The sequence below is a fragment of the Pelophylax lessonae genome, assembly GCF_965119305.1.
Source record: "Pelophylax lessonae genome assembly, chromosome: 4".
Classification (NCBI taxonomy): domain Eukaryota; kingdom Metazoa; phylum Chordata; class Amphibia; order Anura; family Ranidae; genus Pelophylax; species Pelophylax lessonae.
In genome coordinates, this window is record NC_138771.1 from 625091192 (window position 1) to 625109600 (window position 18409).

General features: G+C 47.2%; 1 protein-coding gene across 1 annotated transcript in view; it reads left to right on the plus strand.

The window, feature by feature from the left end:
• The window catches only part of STAG3 (STAG3 cohesin complex component), a gene marked incomplete at its 5' end in the record, with an annotated part of 227684 nt that overhangs the window by 177120 nt on the left and 32155 nt on the right, over window positions 1-18409 (plus strand). The window contains one exon of the mRNA XM_082256553.1: window positions 15776-15898. Coding sequence (XP_082112679.1) covers window positions 15776-15898 — 123 coding nt within the window. The remainder of the gene's footprint in view (window positions 1-15775; window positions 15899-18409) is intronic.

An 18409-nucleotide genomic window follows, 5' to 3' on the forward strand; every position in this document is an offset into this window, starting at 1 on the left:
TCCATTTCTCTAATGTTTGACTGACACAGCACCCACCTCTCTGTGGAGTTGGCTTTCTTCTGTTTGCCTATAGCTGAGAGTGGGAGTATACCCCCTGGAACTGCCCCATAGACTTAGTCAAGCTTTTTCCTGCCTAGTGTCCTACTCCTGTAGGGAGCAGTTTAACCCAATGGTTAAGAAGATAAGGAGCTGTGTCCGTCAATAAACATCAGAAAAATGGATTTTACAGTAAGTCAAAAATCTAATTTTTTTCCTTTAAAGTGGTTGTAAAGGCACAATATATTTTTTTTTTTTACCTTCGTGCATTCTATGCATGAAGGTAAAAAAAACTCCTGTGTGCACCAGCCCCCCAATGCTTACCTGACCCCCATCTCGATCCAGCAATGTCCAGTGAGCCAATCGGAAGAGGGCGAGCCAAGCCGCAGCTCTGTGTGTAAATGGGCACAGAGCGGCAAGTTGGGAGTGTGCCTGCTTGGATGCCCCAGAGCAAGCTGCTTGCTGTGGGGGCCCCCAGCAGGAGAGAGGAGCCAGGAGCGCTGACTTGGGACCCTAGAAATTGTGCAAAAGCAGGGGGCAGCAATGAGCAGTCATATGATCAGATGACATGCATCTGATGTATTCTGTTACCTTTTATTGAGACCATTTTATGAAATTGTATTTGTATTGCGCAAGAGAACATTAATTTTTTTTTTTTTGGGGGGGGGGGGGTTCTGGCAGAGCTCTTGTATACCATCTCACATCTATTATACTGGCTTTCATTGTAAGCTTGCAGGTCAAATTATGGAATGAGCCTATCACATTATAGGTTATAGATTTGTAGAGGACACTGAAAAGAAGGAGGGAAAAGAAAATCAATAGACCTATTTTGTTATTTATCAAGATTTGTTTGCATTTTAGAACAAAACTATTTGTTCTAGAAGTGAATTTGTTGCTTTACCCTACATGGACAAAGTTCATGCTCACTTTAACAGTTTTAACATCAGGCAGATATGGTGAAACATCTATCTTGTCCATTGAGGGACACAGGAAATCTTAAACCTTTGGGTTATACCTGTACCTACAGGAGGATTGAACACTGACCAGCAAGAGCAGGCTGGGATAGCTCTCTTATCCTGCCAGCATGCCTCAGTTTGTTGCTGTAGTCCTAAAAGTATGAACATCTTTATACCTCTGCTGATTTAGGACTTCACCTACATCTTTTTCTAGCAATCAAGATTCATCTCCATGTATTTGCAGGAAGTCTCTTCGCTTTTCCACAGCTACCCAACACAGTTGTCCTCAGTCTCATCTTTTAGTTTTACTATGGCCAGACCCTACTGGATTGAATATCACGGGGTCAGCCTGAAAATGACTCTTGGGCACCTCTCAAAAAGGTTCTTAAGTTTGCTGCCGAGCGCTTTCCAGGTCCACAGCTGTTGGTATCGCCTCTGTGTTCATCCTTGCACTTTGTGTACTGTCTCTAAAAAATGATTTATTTGAATGCGCTGTTCGGTCTGGGCACCAGGAGATGCCTCATTTTTTTAGTCCCTCGGGTCCTTTTTTGAATCCCCCCTTTTCCCGCCAGCTTGCCTTGGAAGGGATTAATGCTATGGAACACAGTGCTGGTCATTCCACTGGGATGAGTGTCACACATCGCTATGCGTCTTTTTGGCAAACCGCATTGTGGAAGCATCTCTTCACTGCTGCTCCTGCTTTGAGGTCCACGTAAAACTTCGATCCCCAATTCATTCCTACTGCCGGTCTTCAGTGACGCATGGTCACCTCCAGCCACTCAACCCTCTAATCTTGAGTGTTTTCTATCTGCCCAGGTTCCGTGAGTACTTAAGGCCTCTTGTACGTTGCTTACTGCACTTGGCTGCAACATTTCTGATTCTAGACATGGGGGGACAGGTCAGCTATACTGAATGTCCCCATCACTTCCCATTGAGTGGTCAGGGTTTGCTTGCTGCGTGCCCCCTTGATAGTGCCAATGGACATAACATTGAGTCATGTTGCCCATTAGTGTTAATGTTATCCCCTGCCTTGGAGTCTTCTTCAGCTCTGTCAGGGATTGCTTGGCTTGTTCCCCTCTCTGAGGAGGTTTTTATTAGTCATGCAAACTTTTGGGTATCTTATTGCCCAGCCTTTGACCCTGACCGCAGAGGCCAAGGACATGCTACTGCACCTTCCCCCTCCAGATTCAGGGCTTGATCTACATATTTTTGAGTTTTCTGTACTAACTGTACTTCTTTTAATGAGGAGTTTTTCACAAAGTGGTCTGTTCTCACTGTGGATCCAGCCATCCCTTGCCTTAACAGTGCACTTACCATTACAGTTGAATATGTCCTTTCATGGACCCCACTGATAAGAGACTGGAATCTTTGTCTAGGGCCATGTTCTCTTTGACCAGTAACGCATTGCACTGTATTCTGGCAGAAATTCTTCTATGCCCAGACCATGGCTGACTGTGTTAGATGCCGTAAGCATGGTATTACTGATACTGACATTCGCCCCAATCATTGATCATGTAGACCAAATTTGAAGTTATGTTAAAGCTGTGATTGCTTGCTGGAAGCTCCTTGCTTACCCTCTTGTATTGGTCTTCTGTCAGTGCACTTGTGAGGGGCTTTACACCACATTGCTTTCAAGGGACAATGTCTCTTTGAGCCTACGTTGGACACTGTCATAAAGGATGCTATAGGGGATAGGAGTACCAACCCTCCTCCGTGGAAGAAGCCTAAGGAACAGGCTCCCCACTTCTCAGAAGCATCCCTTTTGCTTCACCGTGCCTTTGACTTCCATGTCAAGATTCTCATGGTTTTATTCTCCTTCCATCTGGTAGACTTGGAATTCCAATCTGCAAAAAAAACCCTGTTGGGATTAATGTGCCGCCCCCCCACCTTTTGGAATTTCTACTGAACTTTTCAGATCCATGGAAATCTTGCATTCCCAATGGCTTGTGTGAAAAAGATGGTATCCCAAGGTTATACGTTTTCCCTGCCTCCTCCTCACTTTCTCACCTTCAATCTTCAGGTTTCTTCCTCCATTGTCTGTACTCTTGGAACAGGGGGTTATTTGCCAGAGTTCCCTGCTTTGGTGTGCTTTCAGGAGTTTTATTCCTTCTCAAGCTCGAATGAGGCATTTGTCCCATCATGGACATCAGTCTTAAATGTTTACATTTATGTAAAAATGATTCCAGATGGAAGCAGTGTTATTCATTACAGCCTCTATGCTTCAAGGGCACTTTCTGGCCTCAGTGGACATGGATGCTTACTTGCATGTACCCACATTTTATGCACTTTTCAGTGAGGATTCACCAGTACCAGGTTGTGGCCTTTCCCTTTGGCCTGTCCTCTGAACTTTAGGGGGTTCACCAAGATGCTGACTCTATTGTTGGCCCTCCTACACTCTCGAGGTATCCCGATTGTGAACTACCTGGATGACCTTTTCCAGGAACAGTAAGTGAGGGCTCTAAAAGGCAAAGTGTACCCTATTGTCCAGATATTGTAGAGGCTCAGATGTCATTGCTGACTTCAACCCCTCGATTGGAATATCTGAGGCTGGTCCTGAACACTTCCCTGGCCAAAAATATTTTTTCCCCTGAAGAAACCTCAAACTCACCGTCTAAAGTTTATGCACAGTTCAGGAGCTGTCCGACGCTCTGCTTCTGCATTCGAGTTTTGTTTGGTTTTTAATGCCCCTGAGTGGCCCCAGCACTGTGTGCTAGCACTGACCAGGTAAGACTTCTCATGGATGCACCGTGGGCTCTGCCAGACCAACCGGATCTTCTGTCTGAAGGATGGATTTACCTGCCTCCAAGTCATCAACTTTAACATGGCTGTGGAAAACCAAGGTTCTAAAGAACACAGGCATATCACTGAGAGTTGTATCTCTATGATGCTCAGTTCAAGAATATCTATTTCCTGCAAGATCTGTCATCTGAAGTGAAATGCATACTTCACGGGGTGCGAGCCTAAAGGCTTTCATCCCAGTATTTTCTCTGTGGGATCGACCCTCACTTTCCTGCAGTTGGTCTGGAACACTGTTTAGCCCTTAGTACCAGCAAGGGCCGGATCCCCGCTTGTGCAATTTCTTTCAACAGACCGTTGGCTTTCCATTCTGTGTGCAAGAGATCTCCCATGTGGTTCTCCCCGGGTCAAATTCCATCAACCTCTGCGGAAGCCAATTTTGAAGAGATATCCCTCTCTATGCGCTGACAAAAAAAATTATATATATATTTTTTTTTTTTTTTATTGCTATCACTTCTAGAAGCTTGTCTGAACCGGCAGCTTTATCCAGCACAGAACCCTTTTTGATTTTTATATTGGGAAAAGGTGGTCCTGGGACCTACAACTTTTCTTCCTTCAAAAGTAGCATTTGTTTTTCACCCTAATCAGGGCATTGTCATTCCCTCTTTTGTATCCAGCTGCAGTTAACCAGAAGGAAATTTCTCACCACAGATGTTATTCAGATGATTCAAATGTATCTCTCTTCTGCTTCTCCATTACACAAGTTTTATTTTCTTTTTTACATTCTGGCTGGGCCTCAGAGTGTCTTCTGGTTCTACCATTTCCGAGTGTCTCAGGCAGACCATGGTGCAAGCTCACTGGTCTTAAGGATCAGGTTCCCCCTTTCCAGTCTAACTCAACCAGGACTTTAAATGCTTCTTGGGCTTTTTGGCATCAGGCCTCTGTTTTTTAGGGTTGCATGGCTGCAGCCTTAAGTTTACAAGTTTTACCAGAAGGATGTTTCAGCCTCTCCTGATGCCAGCTTAAAATGTAAGGTCCCCTCAGCTGGCTCCATGAGCTTCAGGCATTCCTAAGCTCCTGTTGTTTTTAATGTGCTGGTTAGCATTTGTTTGCTTGTTGCCATCTTCCCCCTATTCCGTCCCCCTCAGTTGGGCTGCTTTTGGATGTCCAAAAAGTTTGATTTCCAGTGTGCCTCAATGGAGGATAAAGAAAAACGGAATTTTTGTAAAATCTTACCTGTAAAATTCCTTTCTCTGAGTCCTCCGACAGTCGCCGCCTCTTCATATTCGTCACATATGGGGTATTAGACTTTGCTCCGAAGGAGTAGCTAGGCAACAGAATATGTTAACAATAAAGCTTTAACATATCCCACCCTCAAGGGGTGGTCCCCTCAGTCAATACCCTCCTACTTCCTGCAACCATATCTCAGTTTTAGTGGAATAGCAGTAGAGTATACAATCAAACCCCAAAAGAGGGGCGGGGGCGGCGACTGTCGGAGGACTCAGAGAAAGGAATTTTACAGGTAAGATTTTACAAAAATTCCGTTTTCTCTTACGTCCTCCGACAGTCGCCGCCTCTTCATATTCGTCACATATGGGGACGTCCCAAAGCAGTGCAAACATGAGGGGTGGGAAACGCATCCGCGCCGAAAGGCAACGCAGTCTCCACATCAAAGAAAGGAACCTTACCAAAGGAAGGAAACCAGCTGGGCAACAGCAAAAATAAGTGCTCAACAGGAGCAACAACTCAGGAAAAGACAAAAAAACCAGGGGATACAAAACTTATCCCAACAGCCAGGAGTCCCCAACAAGGGACCCTAGGGAACAGCCGCACTAAGAACCTTGCGGCCAAAGGAAGCATCCGCCGATGCCTGAACATCTACTTTGTAGAATTTTGTGAAAGTGTGCACGGTCGACCAAGTCGCCGCCTTACACACCTGGGCCACAGAAGCCCCATGACGACAGGCCCAAGACGTACTCAGAGATCTAGTAGAGTGCGCCTTCACAGGCACAGGGGGAACCTTCCCCTGCAAAGCATAGGCCTGTTCAATGGTCTGCCTGATCCATTTGGCGATGGTAGAGGCCGAAGCCGCCATGCCCTTCCGAGGACCCTCTGGAAGAACAAACAAGGAGTCCGTCTTTCGAAAAGACTCAGTCGATTTAAGGTAAACCCTTATCGCCCGAACAACATCCAGAGAGTGCAATCTCACCTCCTTTGGATGTTTAGGCTTCGTGCACAACGAAGGCAAGACAATATCCTCATTAAGATGGAATTCCGAAACTCGTTTCGGCAGAAAAGAAGGATTAGGTCGCAAGACCACCTTATCCAAATGAATAACCAGGTACGGAGACTTGCAGGACAAAGCCGCCAGTTCCGACACTCTGCGAGCCGAAGTGATCGCCACCAAAAAGGCGACCTTTTTGGACAACATAGACAACGAGATCTCCCTGATCTGTTCAAAAGGAGCACGTTGCAACACAGAGAGAACGAGATTCAAGTCCCAAGGGGGCAGAGGATCCCGCCTCGGGGGAACCAGATGCCGCTCACCCTGAACAAAGGTGCCAACCAATGGGTTGGAAGCCACGGGACGTTGAAACAGAACGGCCAGAGCAGACACCTGACCCTTTATCGTAGCCAGCGCCAAACGCTGATCAACACCCGTTTGAAGGAAAGACAGCACACGGGACACCGAGTACGTGCAGGGTGAAAACCACCTGGACTCACACCAGGCAAAATAGGCCTTCCAAGTACGGTAATAAACCTTCCCCGAGGAAGATTTCCTCGCGTTGATTAAAGTATGAACGACCTCCGGAGAGAGACCCCTCTCCTTCAGGACCTCGGTCTCAACAGCCAGGCCGTCAAAGCCAGCGACTGTAAAGCAGGATGGTATATCGGTCCTTGAGACAGTAGATCGTCTCGAAGAGGCAGACGCCACGGGGCGTCGACCGCCAGATTCACGAGGTCTGCGTACCAGGACCGGCGAGGCCAGTCCGGTGCCACAAGAATCACCGTGTTGCGTTCCGAGTGTAACCTGCGAAGGAACCTGGACAGCAACTGAATCGGTGGAAACGCGTACATCAGCCTGTACCGATGCCACGGGGCCACTAACGCGTCCGACGCGTCTGCCTGAGGGTCGCGCGTCCTTGCCACGAACCTCTTCACCTTGTTGTTGAGGCGAGACGCGAACAGGTCCACATCTGGAAGACCCCACTTCGCGCACAACGTCTGGAAGACAGCCGGATGGAGAGACCATTCCCCCTGATCCAGGGTCTGGCGACTCAGATAGTCCGCCTGCCAGTTCTCCACTCCCGGAATGTGAACCGCCGTTAACGCCGGGACATGAGTCTCGGCCCAAGACAGAATGTCGGCCACTTCTCGAGCCGCTCGGGCACTCCTGGTGCCCCCTTGGTGGTTGATGTAGGCCACCGCCGTGGCATTGTCCGTCTGCACCCGAACCGGGCAACCCTGTAGCCGGTCCGTCCAGCGATGAAGACAGAGCCTTATCGCAGGCAATTCCAGAATGTTGATCGGAAGGGAAGACTCCCCCTCCGACCAAGTCCCCTGAGCGGACAGAACGCCCAGAACTCCACCCCAGCCCGACAGGCTGGCATCCGTGGTGATTACCGTCCACGAGATCGGACGAAACGACTTGCCCCCAGACACCAACGGGGACTGGAGCCACCACAGAAGGTTTTCCCTGGTGCGAAGACTCAACGAGATTTGAAGATCCAGAGATTGAGGTCGCCCGTCCCACCTGGACAGGATCTCCGCTTGGAGACCCCGCGTGTGAAACTGTGCGAAAGGAATCGCCTCGAAGGCCGAGACCATCAATCCCAGACATCTCATACACGTCCGCAGAGACGAGTTCGGAACGTCCCTGAGGGACCTGACTTCCTCCCGGAGAGTCCTGAGTTTGTCTTCCGGCAGGAAGACCTTCGCCTGCACCGAGTCCAGTATCATTCCCAGATAGGGGAGACGAACCGACGGACTCAGTGTCGACTTTGGAAAATTTATCGTCCAACCAAACTCCTGCAGAGTTTGCATTGTGACAGACAGGTCCTCTTCCAGACCCTGTCTGGTCGCAGACCGAACCAGAATGTCGTCCAGATACCCCAGGACAGAAATGCCCTGGGCCCTCAATAATGCCAGAACCGGTGCAAGCACCTTGGTGAAGACCCGCGGAGCCGAGGCGAGACCAAAGGGCAACGCCACGAACTGGTAGTGATCCTCCGCAATGGCAAATCGAAGGTACCTCTGATGACCCTCGAATATGGGGATGTGAAGGTACGCATCCTTCAAATCGATGGAGGCCATGAATTCCCCCGGAACCAGGGCAGCCACCACCGACCACAGGGATTCCATGCGGAACTTGCGAACCCGCACAGAGCGGTTCAGAGCCTTCAAGTCCAGAATCGGACGAACCTTGCCCTCCTTTCTGGGCACGGTGAACAGATTGGAATAAAACCCCCGAAACCTGTCCCGATGAGGCACCGGAACCACCACTCCCTGAGCCCTCAGGTCCCGCACCGCCAGGTGCAGGTCCCGCAGGCGCTCTGGAGACAGTTGAAGATTTGAGGGAAAAAATCTGCTCTCCGGCCGAGAGAGAAACTCGATCTTGTAACCAGATCGAACGATTTCCAGAACCCATCTGTCCCGCACACGGGCCAACCAGGGCTGAAGAAAACCGAGCAAGCGTCCCCCCACCCCAAAACTGGGTGAGGGCGCCCCTTCAGGCCGAACTGTTATGGGCTGCAGGTCCGGATTGGCCGGACTTCTGTTTCCCAGACCAGGGCTTCTTCTGAGAGCCTTGACCTTTGAACGGTTTGCCCTTGTAGTGCGGCCGAAAGGCACGAAAGGACCCCTGAGGGGGCCGAAAATTTGCATGCTTCTTCCCAGAAGCCCCCTTAGCCTTGGGGAAATGGGGCAAGAGAGTGCTCTTACCCCCGGTGATCCCCTTAATCAACACATCCAGGGACTCCCCAAAAAGGCGAGACCCATCATAAGGCAGATTGGCTAAGGTCTTACGTGAAGATTGGTCCACCGACCAACATTTTAACCAAACCAGGCGGCGAGACAACACCGCCACGCTGTGCACACGTGCAGCCAACGGAATCAGGTCCAGGTCCGCATCACACAGATACATGACACCCTGGTGGATCTGATCCACCATATCCAGGGTCGCCGCCGAGGCTGAATCGGCCACTAGAACGCGCCTAAGCATCTGCGTCCAACTTGCGATCGCCTGGGCCGCCATGAGAGAAGCAAACAGAGCCTTAAGCATAGAACCCGTAACAGAATAAGTATGACGGGCAAGAGACTCCAGTCTCCTATCCGAGGCATCACGGAAAACAGGGGAACCCTCTGCAGGAATCGCAGTGGCTTTGTTCAAAACCGCAATTGCATGATCCACTGGTGGAGGCACACACCACCGTTCATCAGTGGCAGGCGAAAAAGGATAACGCAGCTTGAATTTACTTGGTACCGCAAAAGGTTTGCGCAGATCGCGCCATTGATCCTTAACAGCGCGCTGAAAATCAGCATTGCAGGGAAAAACCTGCGGCGTCCTGCGTTTTCTCTGCGTCCCATAAGCCGCCAAGGCAGCGGGGGGACACACTTCGTCCTGCAAACGCAGCGTTTGCTTAATGGAAGCAATCAACTCATCCATGATTGCAAGCTCTTCAGGCGAGCCAGGGGGAGAATTATCGACCCCCTCAACTTCAGCCTCCACCTCAGACCCCACTAGATCAAGAGAGGAGCGGGACCCCGATAAGGAGGCCCCTGCCAGAACAGCCCCATCACCTTCACCCTCAGAATCAGAGGAAAGAGCAACTCTGGGCCTTTTAGTAGATTGAGCAGCCACCAGCATTTGCACCTGAGCAGCAAGGCCAGCCACAATAGTGGCTAAATCCCCCCCTGGGGGGGAAACAGCGGTCCTCTGGCTTTCCACCAATACTGTAGGAAATTTGCCCTCCTGAGAATCCATTGCCCCTGTAATGCCAGACAACCAAGGGTTAACTGCCCCTTTTCAGCAAGCGCGGCAAGCGCAGCCCACCGCACCACACTCAAGCACAATGAGACCCCCACAGGGAATATGCAAACTGAACACAGGCAATGGATAGCAAGAACAGAAGGATAAAACCTGAGGAGACCCTCGCCGCTGCTGCTGCCTCGATCGGTGTTCCTGGAAAGAGGAAGTGATGCTGCCAGGGCGCTCTATAAAAGCCTATGGAGGCTACAAGAAAATGGCCGCCATGCATGTAAACCATGCGGCCGGAGCGGGTGTGGGCAAAATGGCGTCGTTTGGCGCCGAAAACGCCGCTCCACAGTGCATTAAAACACACATTACATTCCAATATAAGAATACATGTCAGATCGCCGCAGCGATCGCTGTATATGCCCAAACATGCCAAAAAAACATGCCCCACAGCACACAGCTTCTCACACTGCCCAGTCTGACACACACAGTGTCATACAGCTCCCCCCCCCCTTGCAGCCCACAGCATGCAGCCGAGAGATAGGGAGACAAGCAGTGTGAATAGAGGCAGGTTACACAGTCCCAGACTGACACCCCCCCCAGACAGACAGGTCCCCACATAAATACACTTACCTCACATGGCGTGGGGGACCCGCACAGGCGAACAAGCCGCTGCACATGAGGCAGGGAGAGTCGCAATTCAAGACGCACAAAATGGGGGTTAAGAAACCGCACAGCGTCCAGTGAGGTAGCCACCTCACCAATCATCCCTGCACCGAACAGGGATGGGTCGTTCACTATGCCAGGAGCGTTACCTGGCTGAACGCTCGATGGCAGACTGGGAAGCCACTGACCCACGACCTGCGACCAGGGGGATCAGCCCGAGACCCAGTCCGCATGATCCTCTTCGTCCGAAGAACTAACTAACGCTGACAAAATAACAGCTAATTAAAGGTAGAGAGAAAAACTCAAACAAAATATTAAAAAGAAGAAAGAGTCTGGGACAGAAAGTCCCAGCACAGAGAGAGCCAGCCACTCCTGACAAGCTAGACATTAAAACTGAGATATGGTTGCAGGAAGTAGGAGGGTATTGACTGAGGGGACCACCCCTTGAGGGTGGGATATGTTAAAGCTTTATTGTTAACATATTCTGTTGCCTAGCTACTCCTTCGGAGCAAAGTCTAATACCCCATATGTGACGAATATGAAGAGGCGGCGACTGTCGGAGGACGTAAGAGAAATAGGATTTTTGTAATCATCGTACAATCCTTTCCTTGGGGTCCAGTCCTCTTGTGGACAGTAGTATAACCCAAAAGTTTTAGACTTCCAGTGCTCCTCAGTAGACTCCAAAAATGTTTTTACAGTGAGTACAAATTACTTTTCAGCCCAGTTTATTAATATATCAATTCATTTGTTAAAATAAAACTAGTATACATACCGGAGTTCTATTTTTATTTTTTATTTTGACTTTCTTTTAATCTGTGAGCATTAGGCATAATATAATTTATTAGCTGCACAGAGCTGCTGAAGGAGCAAAGCCATGATGTAGAACTGAAGAGTAATTTTCAATTATCACTGCCACTGTGTACATCTAAATTCACAAATTTAGAAACAATCCATTAGGTCTCGCTTACCTAAAAATTGTATTCCTGTCTGTAGGTTGTTTTATACAACTGTCTGGAATCCTTTAAAGTAGGGGTGCACAACCTGAAGAGCAGGGGCCACTTAAAGTGGTTCTAAAGGTAGAAGGTTTTTTATCTTAATGCATTTAAGATAAAAAAACCTCCTTTGTTCAGCTCCCCCCCCAGCCCCCGTTATACATAAACTGAGCCCCATCTCGATTCAGCGATGTTTCACAAGAGTCTCGGTTGTCTAGGGGCTCCCCCTCCTCATTGGCTGAGACAGCAGAAGATGCCATTGGTTTCAGCTGCTGTTAGTCAGTGAGCCAATGAGGAGAAAGAGGTGCCAAGGCCGAGCCACGGCTCCATGTCTGAATTGACACACAGAGCAACAGCTTGGCTGACTTGTCCTCATAGCAAGCTGCTTGCTTTGGGGGAACTGTGCAGGGGGGGAGGGGCCAGGAGCGCCGGCAAGGAACCTGAGAAGAGGAGGATCTGGGCTTCTCTGTGCAAAACCACTGCACAGAGCAGGTAAATATGACATGTTCGTTATTGTTAAACAAAAAAAAAACTTTCTCTATCGCTCATTGACAGACGTAGTCTTCTTGATTCTCAAGAGCTGGGTTATGTTGTCTCCGCAGGAGTAGGACTAGGCAGAAAGACAAAACGTTCTGGCTCCACCTTAGGGGCAGTCCCTGAGGGTATATCCTCCCTCTCTCTGCTACAGGGAATCAGTTTTTTTCTGTCTAGGAAACCGCAGACGCACTGATCGCCCCGTGGGGGCAATACCAGCTAATATATGCCTTCCCTCCTCTCGCGTTACTGCCAAGACTTCTTCGCAGGATGGAGGAGGAAGGAATTCCAGTAATCCTGGTAGCTCCGGACTGGCCTCGTCGAGCTTGGTACGCCGACATGGTCAGACTGGTGGCGGACGTCCCGTGGAGACTTCCTCTCAGGGAGGATCTACTGTCTCAGGGACCGATCTTCCATCCTGCTTTACGATCGCTGGCTTTAACGGCCTGGCTATTGAGACCCAGGTGCTGAAGGACAAAGGTTTGTCAGCTTCAGTTATTCCTACTCTAGTTGAAGCAAGGAAAGCGACTTCCAGAAAGATTTACCATCGCACATGGAAGTCCTACATTGCATGGTGTGAACCTTTGGGGTTCCGTCCTCGGTCTTATTCGATTAGTCGAATATTGGCTTTTCTGCAACAAGGGGTTGAGCAGAAACTGGCCTTGAGTACTATCAAGGGTCAGGTCTCAGCATTAGCCATCTTCTTTCAGAAGCCTTTGGCTACTCATTCCTTGGTGCGGAATTTCATCCAGGGGGTGCGACATCTGGCTCCGCCAGTGCACGCGCCGTTACCCCCCTGGGATCTTAATTTAGTGTTGTCGGTTCTTCAGAAACCTCCCTTTGAAGATATTAGGGAGATTCCTCTACCTACGTTGTCCCAGAAGGTGGCCTTCTTGGTGGCTATTACTTCTGCACGCAGGGTGTCAGAACTGGCCGCATTATCTTGTCGTTCACCATATCTGGTGGTTCATAGAGATAAGGTGGTTCTTCGTCCGAATCCATCCTTCCTACCAAAAGTGGTTTCAGAATTTCATCTGAATGAAGAAATTGTATTACCTTCCCTGTGTCCTAAGCCCAGTCATCCTCGGGAGTTGGCTTTACACTCCTTGGATGTGGTCCGGGCGATCAGGGTATACTTGAAAACGACAGACTCGTTTCGCAAGACGGATTCACTTTTTGTGATCCCAGATGGACCCAAAAAGGGGTTGCCTGCATCTGCCGCGACCATTTCCAGATGGATCAGACAGACGGTAGTACAGGCTTATTCTATTAAGGGTCGGGAGCCCCCGTTCCCTGTTAAGGCGCACTCCACTCGGGCACTTAGTGCGTCATGGGCCTTTCGCCATCAGGCGTCAGTGGTCCAGGTGTGCAAGGCGGCTACCTGGTCGTCGGTGCATACCTTTACTAAACATTATAAAGTTGATGTAATGGCATCGTCTGATGCCTCGTTTGGCCGCAAGGTTTTGCAGGCCGCAATTTGAGGAGACCAGTGGTCTACCTCGAGGGTTTTTTCCGTTGGAAAATTTTTCTTTAGTCTCATTCTTTGTTTATAATGAGCCTTTAAAACTTCTAGTTTGGCACCGGTTGGGCCTTCTAGATTGTATTTGATTTGTCAATCCCACCCCTCATTTGTGGCACTGCTTCTGGATGTCCCAGCTCTTGAGAATCAAGAAGACTACGTCTCTCAATGAGCGATAGAGAAAAATGGATTTTTGTAAGATCTTACCGTAAAATCCTTTTCTCTTAAGCTCATTGACAGACGTAGTACCCGCCCCTCTATCATTGAGTTGGGTTGGGTTAAATTCTCTGTACTGCTTTAAAACAGAACTGATTCCCTGTAGCAGAGAGAGGGAGGATATACCCTCAGGGACTGCCCCTAAGGTGGAGCCAGAACGTTTTGTCTTTCTGCCTAGTCCTACTCCTGCGGAGACAACATAACCCAGCTCTTGAGAATCAAGAAGACTACGTCTGTCAATGAGCTTAAGAGAAAAGGATTTTACGGTAAGATCTTACAAAAATCCATTTTTAATATAACTTTTAAGTGATTTGGTAACTGTTCCCGGGCCTCAGTGAAATAAAATGGTTTAGAATTTTACATTTTTTTATTTTGAATAGCATAATGAAGATTTTAAACAACAATTGGGATAATCAATTTTTGTGAAACCAATCCCTGCTAGATGTTTACCCACTATTAAATCACAAAAATCACATTTTTTATTAACCAGATCACCATTAATCCCAATCTCGCGCTCAGGCGTGACCATCCAAAAAAGCTCAGAACCAATGTTGCAGCATTCACTATATCAGGGTCTTTGCAGCCATCCCTTGAATGACCAAAACAAGAACTGTAATCAATCTAAACAAAAAAATAGACGAAGGAAGCGCATGCCTTAGTAGTGCAATAAACTTCTTTATTAAGCAAAGATAAAATGACACAAAATGCACTCCCATGCCCCTGGAATGATACCAAGCTAATCACACAACTGTGAGAATCCACCTTCAGAACCTCTGTTACAATGTCACTAGATGTAATCCACTTGGCTAAAGGCTCCACTCACCTTGTCTGTGTGTTAAAGTGGTAGTAAACTTGACATTGATACCACATTTAAGCATTATATCAATTAAACTACTTGTTTTCAATTAAAAAGACTCTAATAAAAAAAATCATCAAAATCATCATCAAAATTGTTCCTACTTTTACAAATAGATTGTGAAACCATCCTTCTTGTTCCTAGCCACCGCCATCACAACTGAGGTCTTCCCTGTTTGTGCAGTACCTTCTTTCCGCCCTCAGTATGTTTCCCTGACCATAATCCCGTGCATACGCAATATTTGCCGTATCCAAGCCTCGTTTTCATTCCCGGGTACAAATGAAACCTTTATGCAGCGAATAGGAGCCAATCCTGCTTCTGCCTTACTCCAGAGTCTCGCGGGATTCCGGGGCTGACGATGACAGTAGGAAATGACGCAGCCCCGGCATAGACCCAGCACTTTTCCGGGACCATAAGCTTGCCAGAAAATTATGGCTAACGGCACATGCGCAGGTGACATAATTTAAAAGAAAAACAATGATTACTCATAAAGGAAGCCGTTAAGAGGAGAATAAAAAAATTACAATAATTAACATAGCCTGCTATTATTTAATTTAAAGGAAAGTGATCAGAATGGGTATACAACCGCTTTAAAAGAGAAAGGGAAGAGCGGGGAGCTGGCCAAAATAGCGGCTTGTGTATGACCGCAGACGGGATTATAGAGGACCGGCAATTATTTAGTAGAGCAGCATGTACCTGAAGGAGGCTGTGCAGGTTGCCATAGGTTTTAGGTCGTGGGCCACATTAGATGGCCCCGTGGGCCATAGGTTGAGCATGCCTGCTTTAAAGTGTTTGTAAAGGCAAAACTTTTTATTTCATTGAGTGGTGAACTGGTAGAACACTTGCCTGGTGTTATTGCTGCCAGTTTCTCAGCTAGGGAGGTTCACCCTCCTTAATTGTCCTGGTGAAAGTTGTCAATGGGACAGAAAGTGTCCTATCTGCCAGAGGGAATATCAAGACTTTTGAGTTTTCACCAGAACACAGAGAGAGCACAAACCTTCCCATGGGGACACCAATCCAGTGACAACGTCCTTAGAGGGGATTTCCCTCACTTTGGAGAGCTTTCCACTATCTTTCTGTTGTGTCGACAGGTAACAAAGGGAAATTGTCACAGATGGCAAAAAAAGCTGACGGGTATTCCCTACTTTACTCAAAATAAAAAAAATGTAATGACTTTCTTGTACTGTACTTTATTTTTTTAACACATGAGGGCCAGATATGAAGTAACTGTAATAATGGTATACCTGCTGTACACCCTCATGATGCTTCTCTCTGATGTTCTCTTTCTAGAGAGGGTATTAAGTTTTCTCTGCGAGCCTCCACAGATACCACCTGGTCCTCCCAGAACCTGCTTTTCCTTGATGTGCTCAGCGAATTTTCACCCAAACTTCTTAAGCAGGACAAAAAAGCTCTGTGAGTAAACTTTACAAAGAAAATCAGCATTACTGTACAAGAGAATACATTTACATTTCACAAACAATCTCCCCCTACTCTAACACTGCCATTTCATCCAGCAGTCCACACCTTGAATACTTGTAAGTAGAGTCTTTCAGTTTGGCCTTTTCACAGTCATGAGAAGTCAACTTTTGCAAAAATACTTCTGCATTAAACCTTTTTTTTTTTTGGTGCTGTGATACTATAGCACCACCAGGTTAACACTTTGGCATCAATACTGTAAGTATGCACTTTTAGGTGTTTAGGTGTTTAAGTGTTTGAGGTAGGGTATTAGGGATGTGGTGGTTAAAGGAATATATGGTGGTTTTTGTATGTATCTGCTTTATCTTCTATGGTGAGGTATAAAAATATCTTAAATTACATATGGTCCCTGATGTTGGAAACGGTGCAGGAATCTGAGATAAAAGCCATGCCACTAGAATCTGAACTAAAGCAGATTCACAAATTGGCCGCAGGTAGGGGGTTCCTGAATGGGACAGGAGAGAGGCCACCTTCCCTTCAAGCACACCACTGAGGTGGCCGTTGACAAAACAATAACCCCCCCCCCCCCCTAAAGGAGTCAACTATGGACACCAAGGTGGGTGAAAATCAAAAAAATTAAACTTTATTAAGGCACATGAGCCAATAATGGCAAAAACAGTGTGGATAGGTGTGACACAGCACAGAATAAAACATAATTAAAAACAAAGCAAAAACACAATGGGATTAAACATCAACCCGGGTTGGATAATAAAGACTCGTTACATGGGGAATGCTGTAACTGGTGTATGTAGGCCAGTATAGGCAATTTAAATTATTGCACAATCCCAGTAGCAGTGATCAAACACCGAGGGGTAAGAGGAGAGGTGCTGGTGGCAACAATCCCAAGTTAGTGAAATAGAAGTACCACCACAAAGGTGGATCAATCGTTGGGGTAAATGAGCCCAAATTTGAGGGGCTGGGTCTGATGATGCCAGATTGGTAACAAGTTGAAGGCAAACAGGTGGAGGTTTGCTCAGTGGAAAAGTTCCATATATGCAGATGCAATGGGTGATGACAGTAGGTGAGCACCAAGATAGCGTACCATATACCTCTATATGCCGTCCATGGTGTGTTGATTCAGGCCGTTGGATGGGTTCCCGGAAAGGATAGACCCTGTGGACACAGCAGCGCCTGCCACTAGAATGATGGGCTCAAGGCACACAAAAAGAACCCAGAAGACGTGCAAAACGACGTGTTTACAAAGCTCAGTAACGCAAGCTGGAAATACACACTCAGTTCTCACCTGGCATCTCGCTGAAACTGCAAAGTCCCCAGATTTGTAGCGCACTCTAGACACCCTGTTGCTGATGCTGTTATGCCCCTTTCACTCCACACTGTCTAGTTTGTCTTTTCTATTCTAAACCTTTCTCCTTGGCTACAGTGGCTAAGTGGTTCGCACGTCCGCCTAGGATTGTTAGTTCGAATCCCAACCACAGCACTACCTGCATGGAGTTTGCATGTCCTCCCTGTGCCTTGCATGGGTTTCCTCCCACACTCCAAAGACCTCCTGGTAGATTAATTGTCTGCTGTCTAAATTGGCCCTACTATATGTATGAATGGGAGTTAGGAACCTTAGATTGTAAGCTCCTTGAGGGTGGGGACTGATGTGAATTTATAATATATATGTAAATTGATGGCGCTACATAAGAAATAAATAAAAATACCCAAGAAGTGCAAGCTAGAGGAAGGCAACGCCAATCTGTGCCCCCAATTTGGCCAAGCAGACCTGGGCATTCATAACTAATCTGTGTCTTCAGATTCTCACCCCTACATCCAATCTGGTTTGGTCAGACCTCCTGTCCTAAAGGCCCCCCTTTCACCTTCTTCTTGGTCACAGGCTTTAATGGCATGGCTTTTAACCCCTTCATTACCTAAGGGTAAAACAAATCGAAATGCCTAAGCACAATTTTGCGATTTTGACATGTGTTAGTAAAACCATACATATCATCACAACTACTTTGTGCATCCAGGTTGATTATACCTTTTTTTTTTTTAGGACAAACTGGGCTTTCATTTGGTAGTAAATAGTTATGGATATCTCCTGATTTTTTTATTATTAAAGAAAAACTGGCCCAAAATATTAAAAAAAAACTTTTTTTTTTTTTTTTAAATTTAGCTGTAAATTTCTTGTTGCTACTATAACCATCCACTTAAGAGCAACCCCAAATAAATGTTTGCTGCTCCTTACAATCACAACGATACCACATCTGTGCATGTTATTTGTTGTTTGTAGCCGTAGTACAGCTTAGAAGCAATGGTGCGCATTTTGCTTTTTTGCTTTTTTTTTTATTTCTCCTACCTAAAACACACTGACACTAACTGACACTGATGCTAATTAAAAAAAAAAAAATGAATCATGTCCAAAATATACAGGCCTTTGACCCAAATACTACCCCTGTCACTGAACTAGATCAAAACCTGATCTAGGAATTTTTTTTTATTTATTTG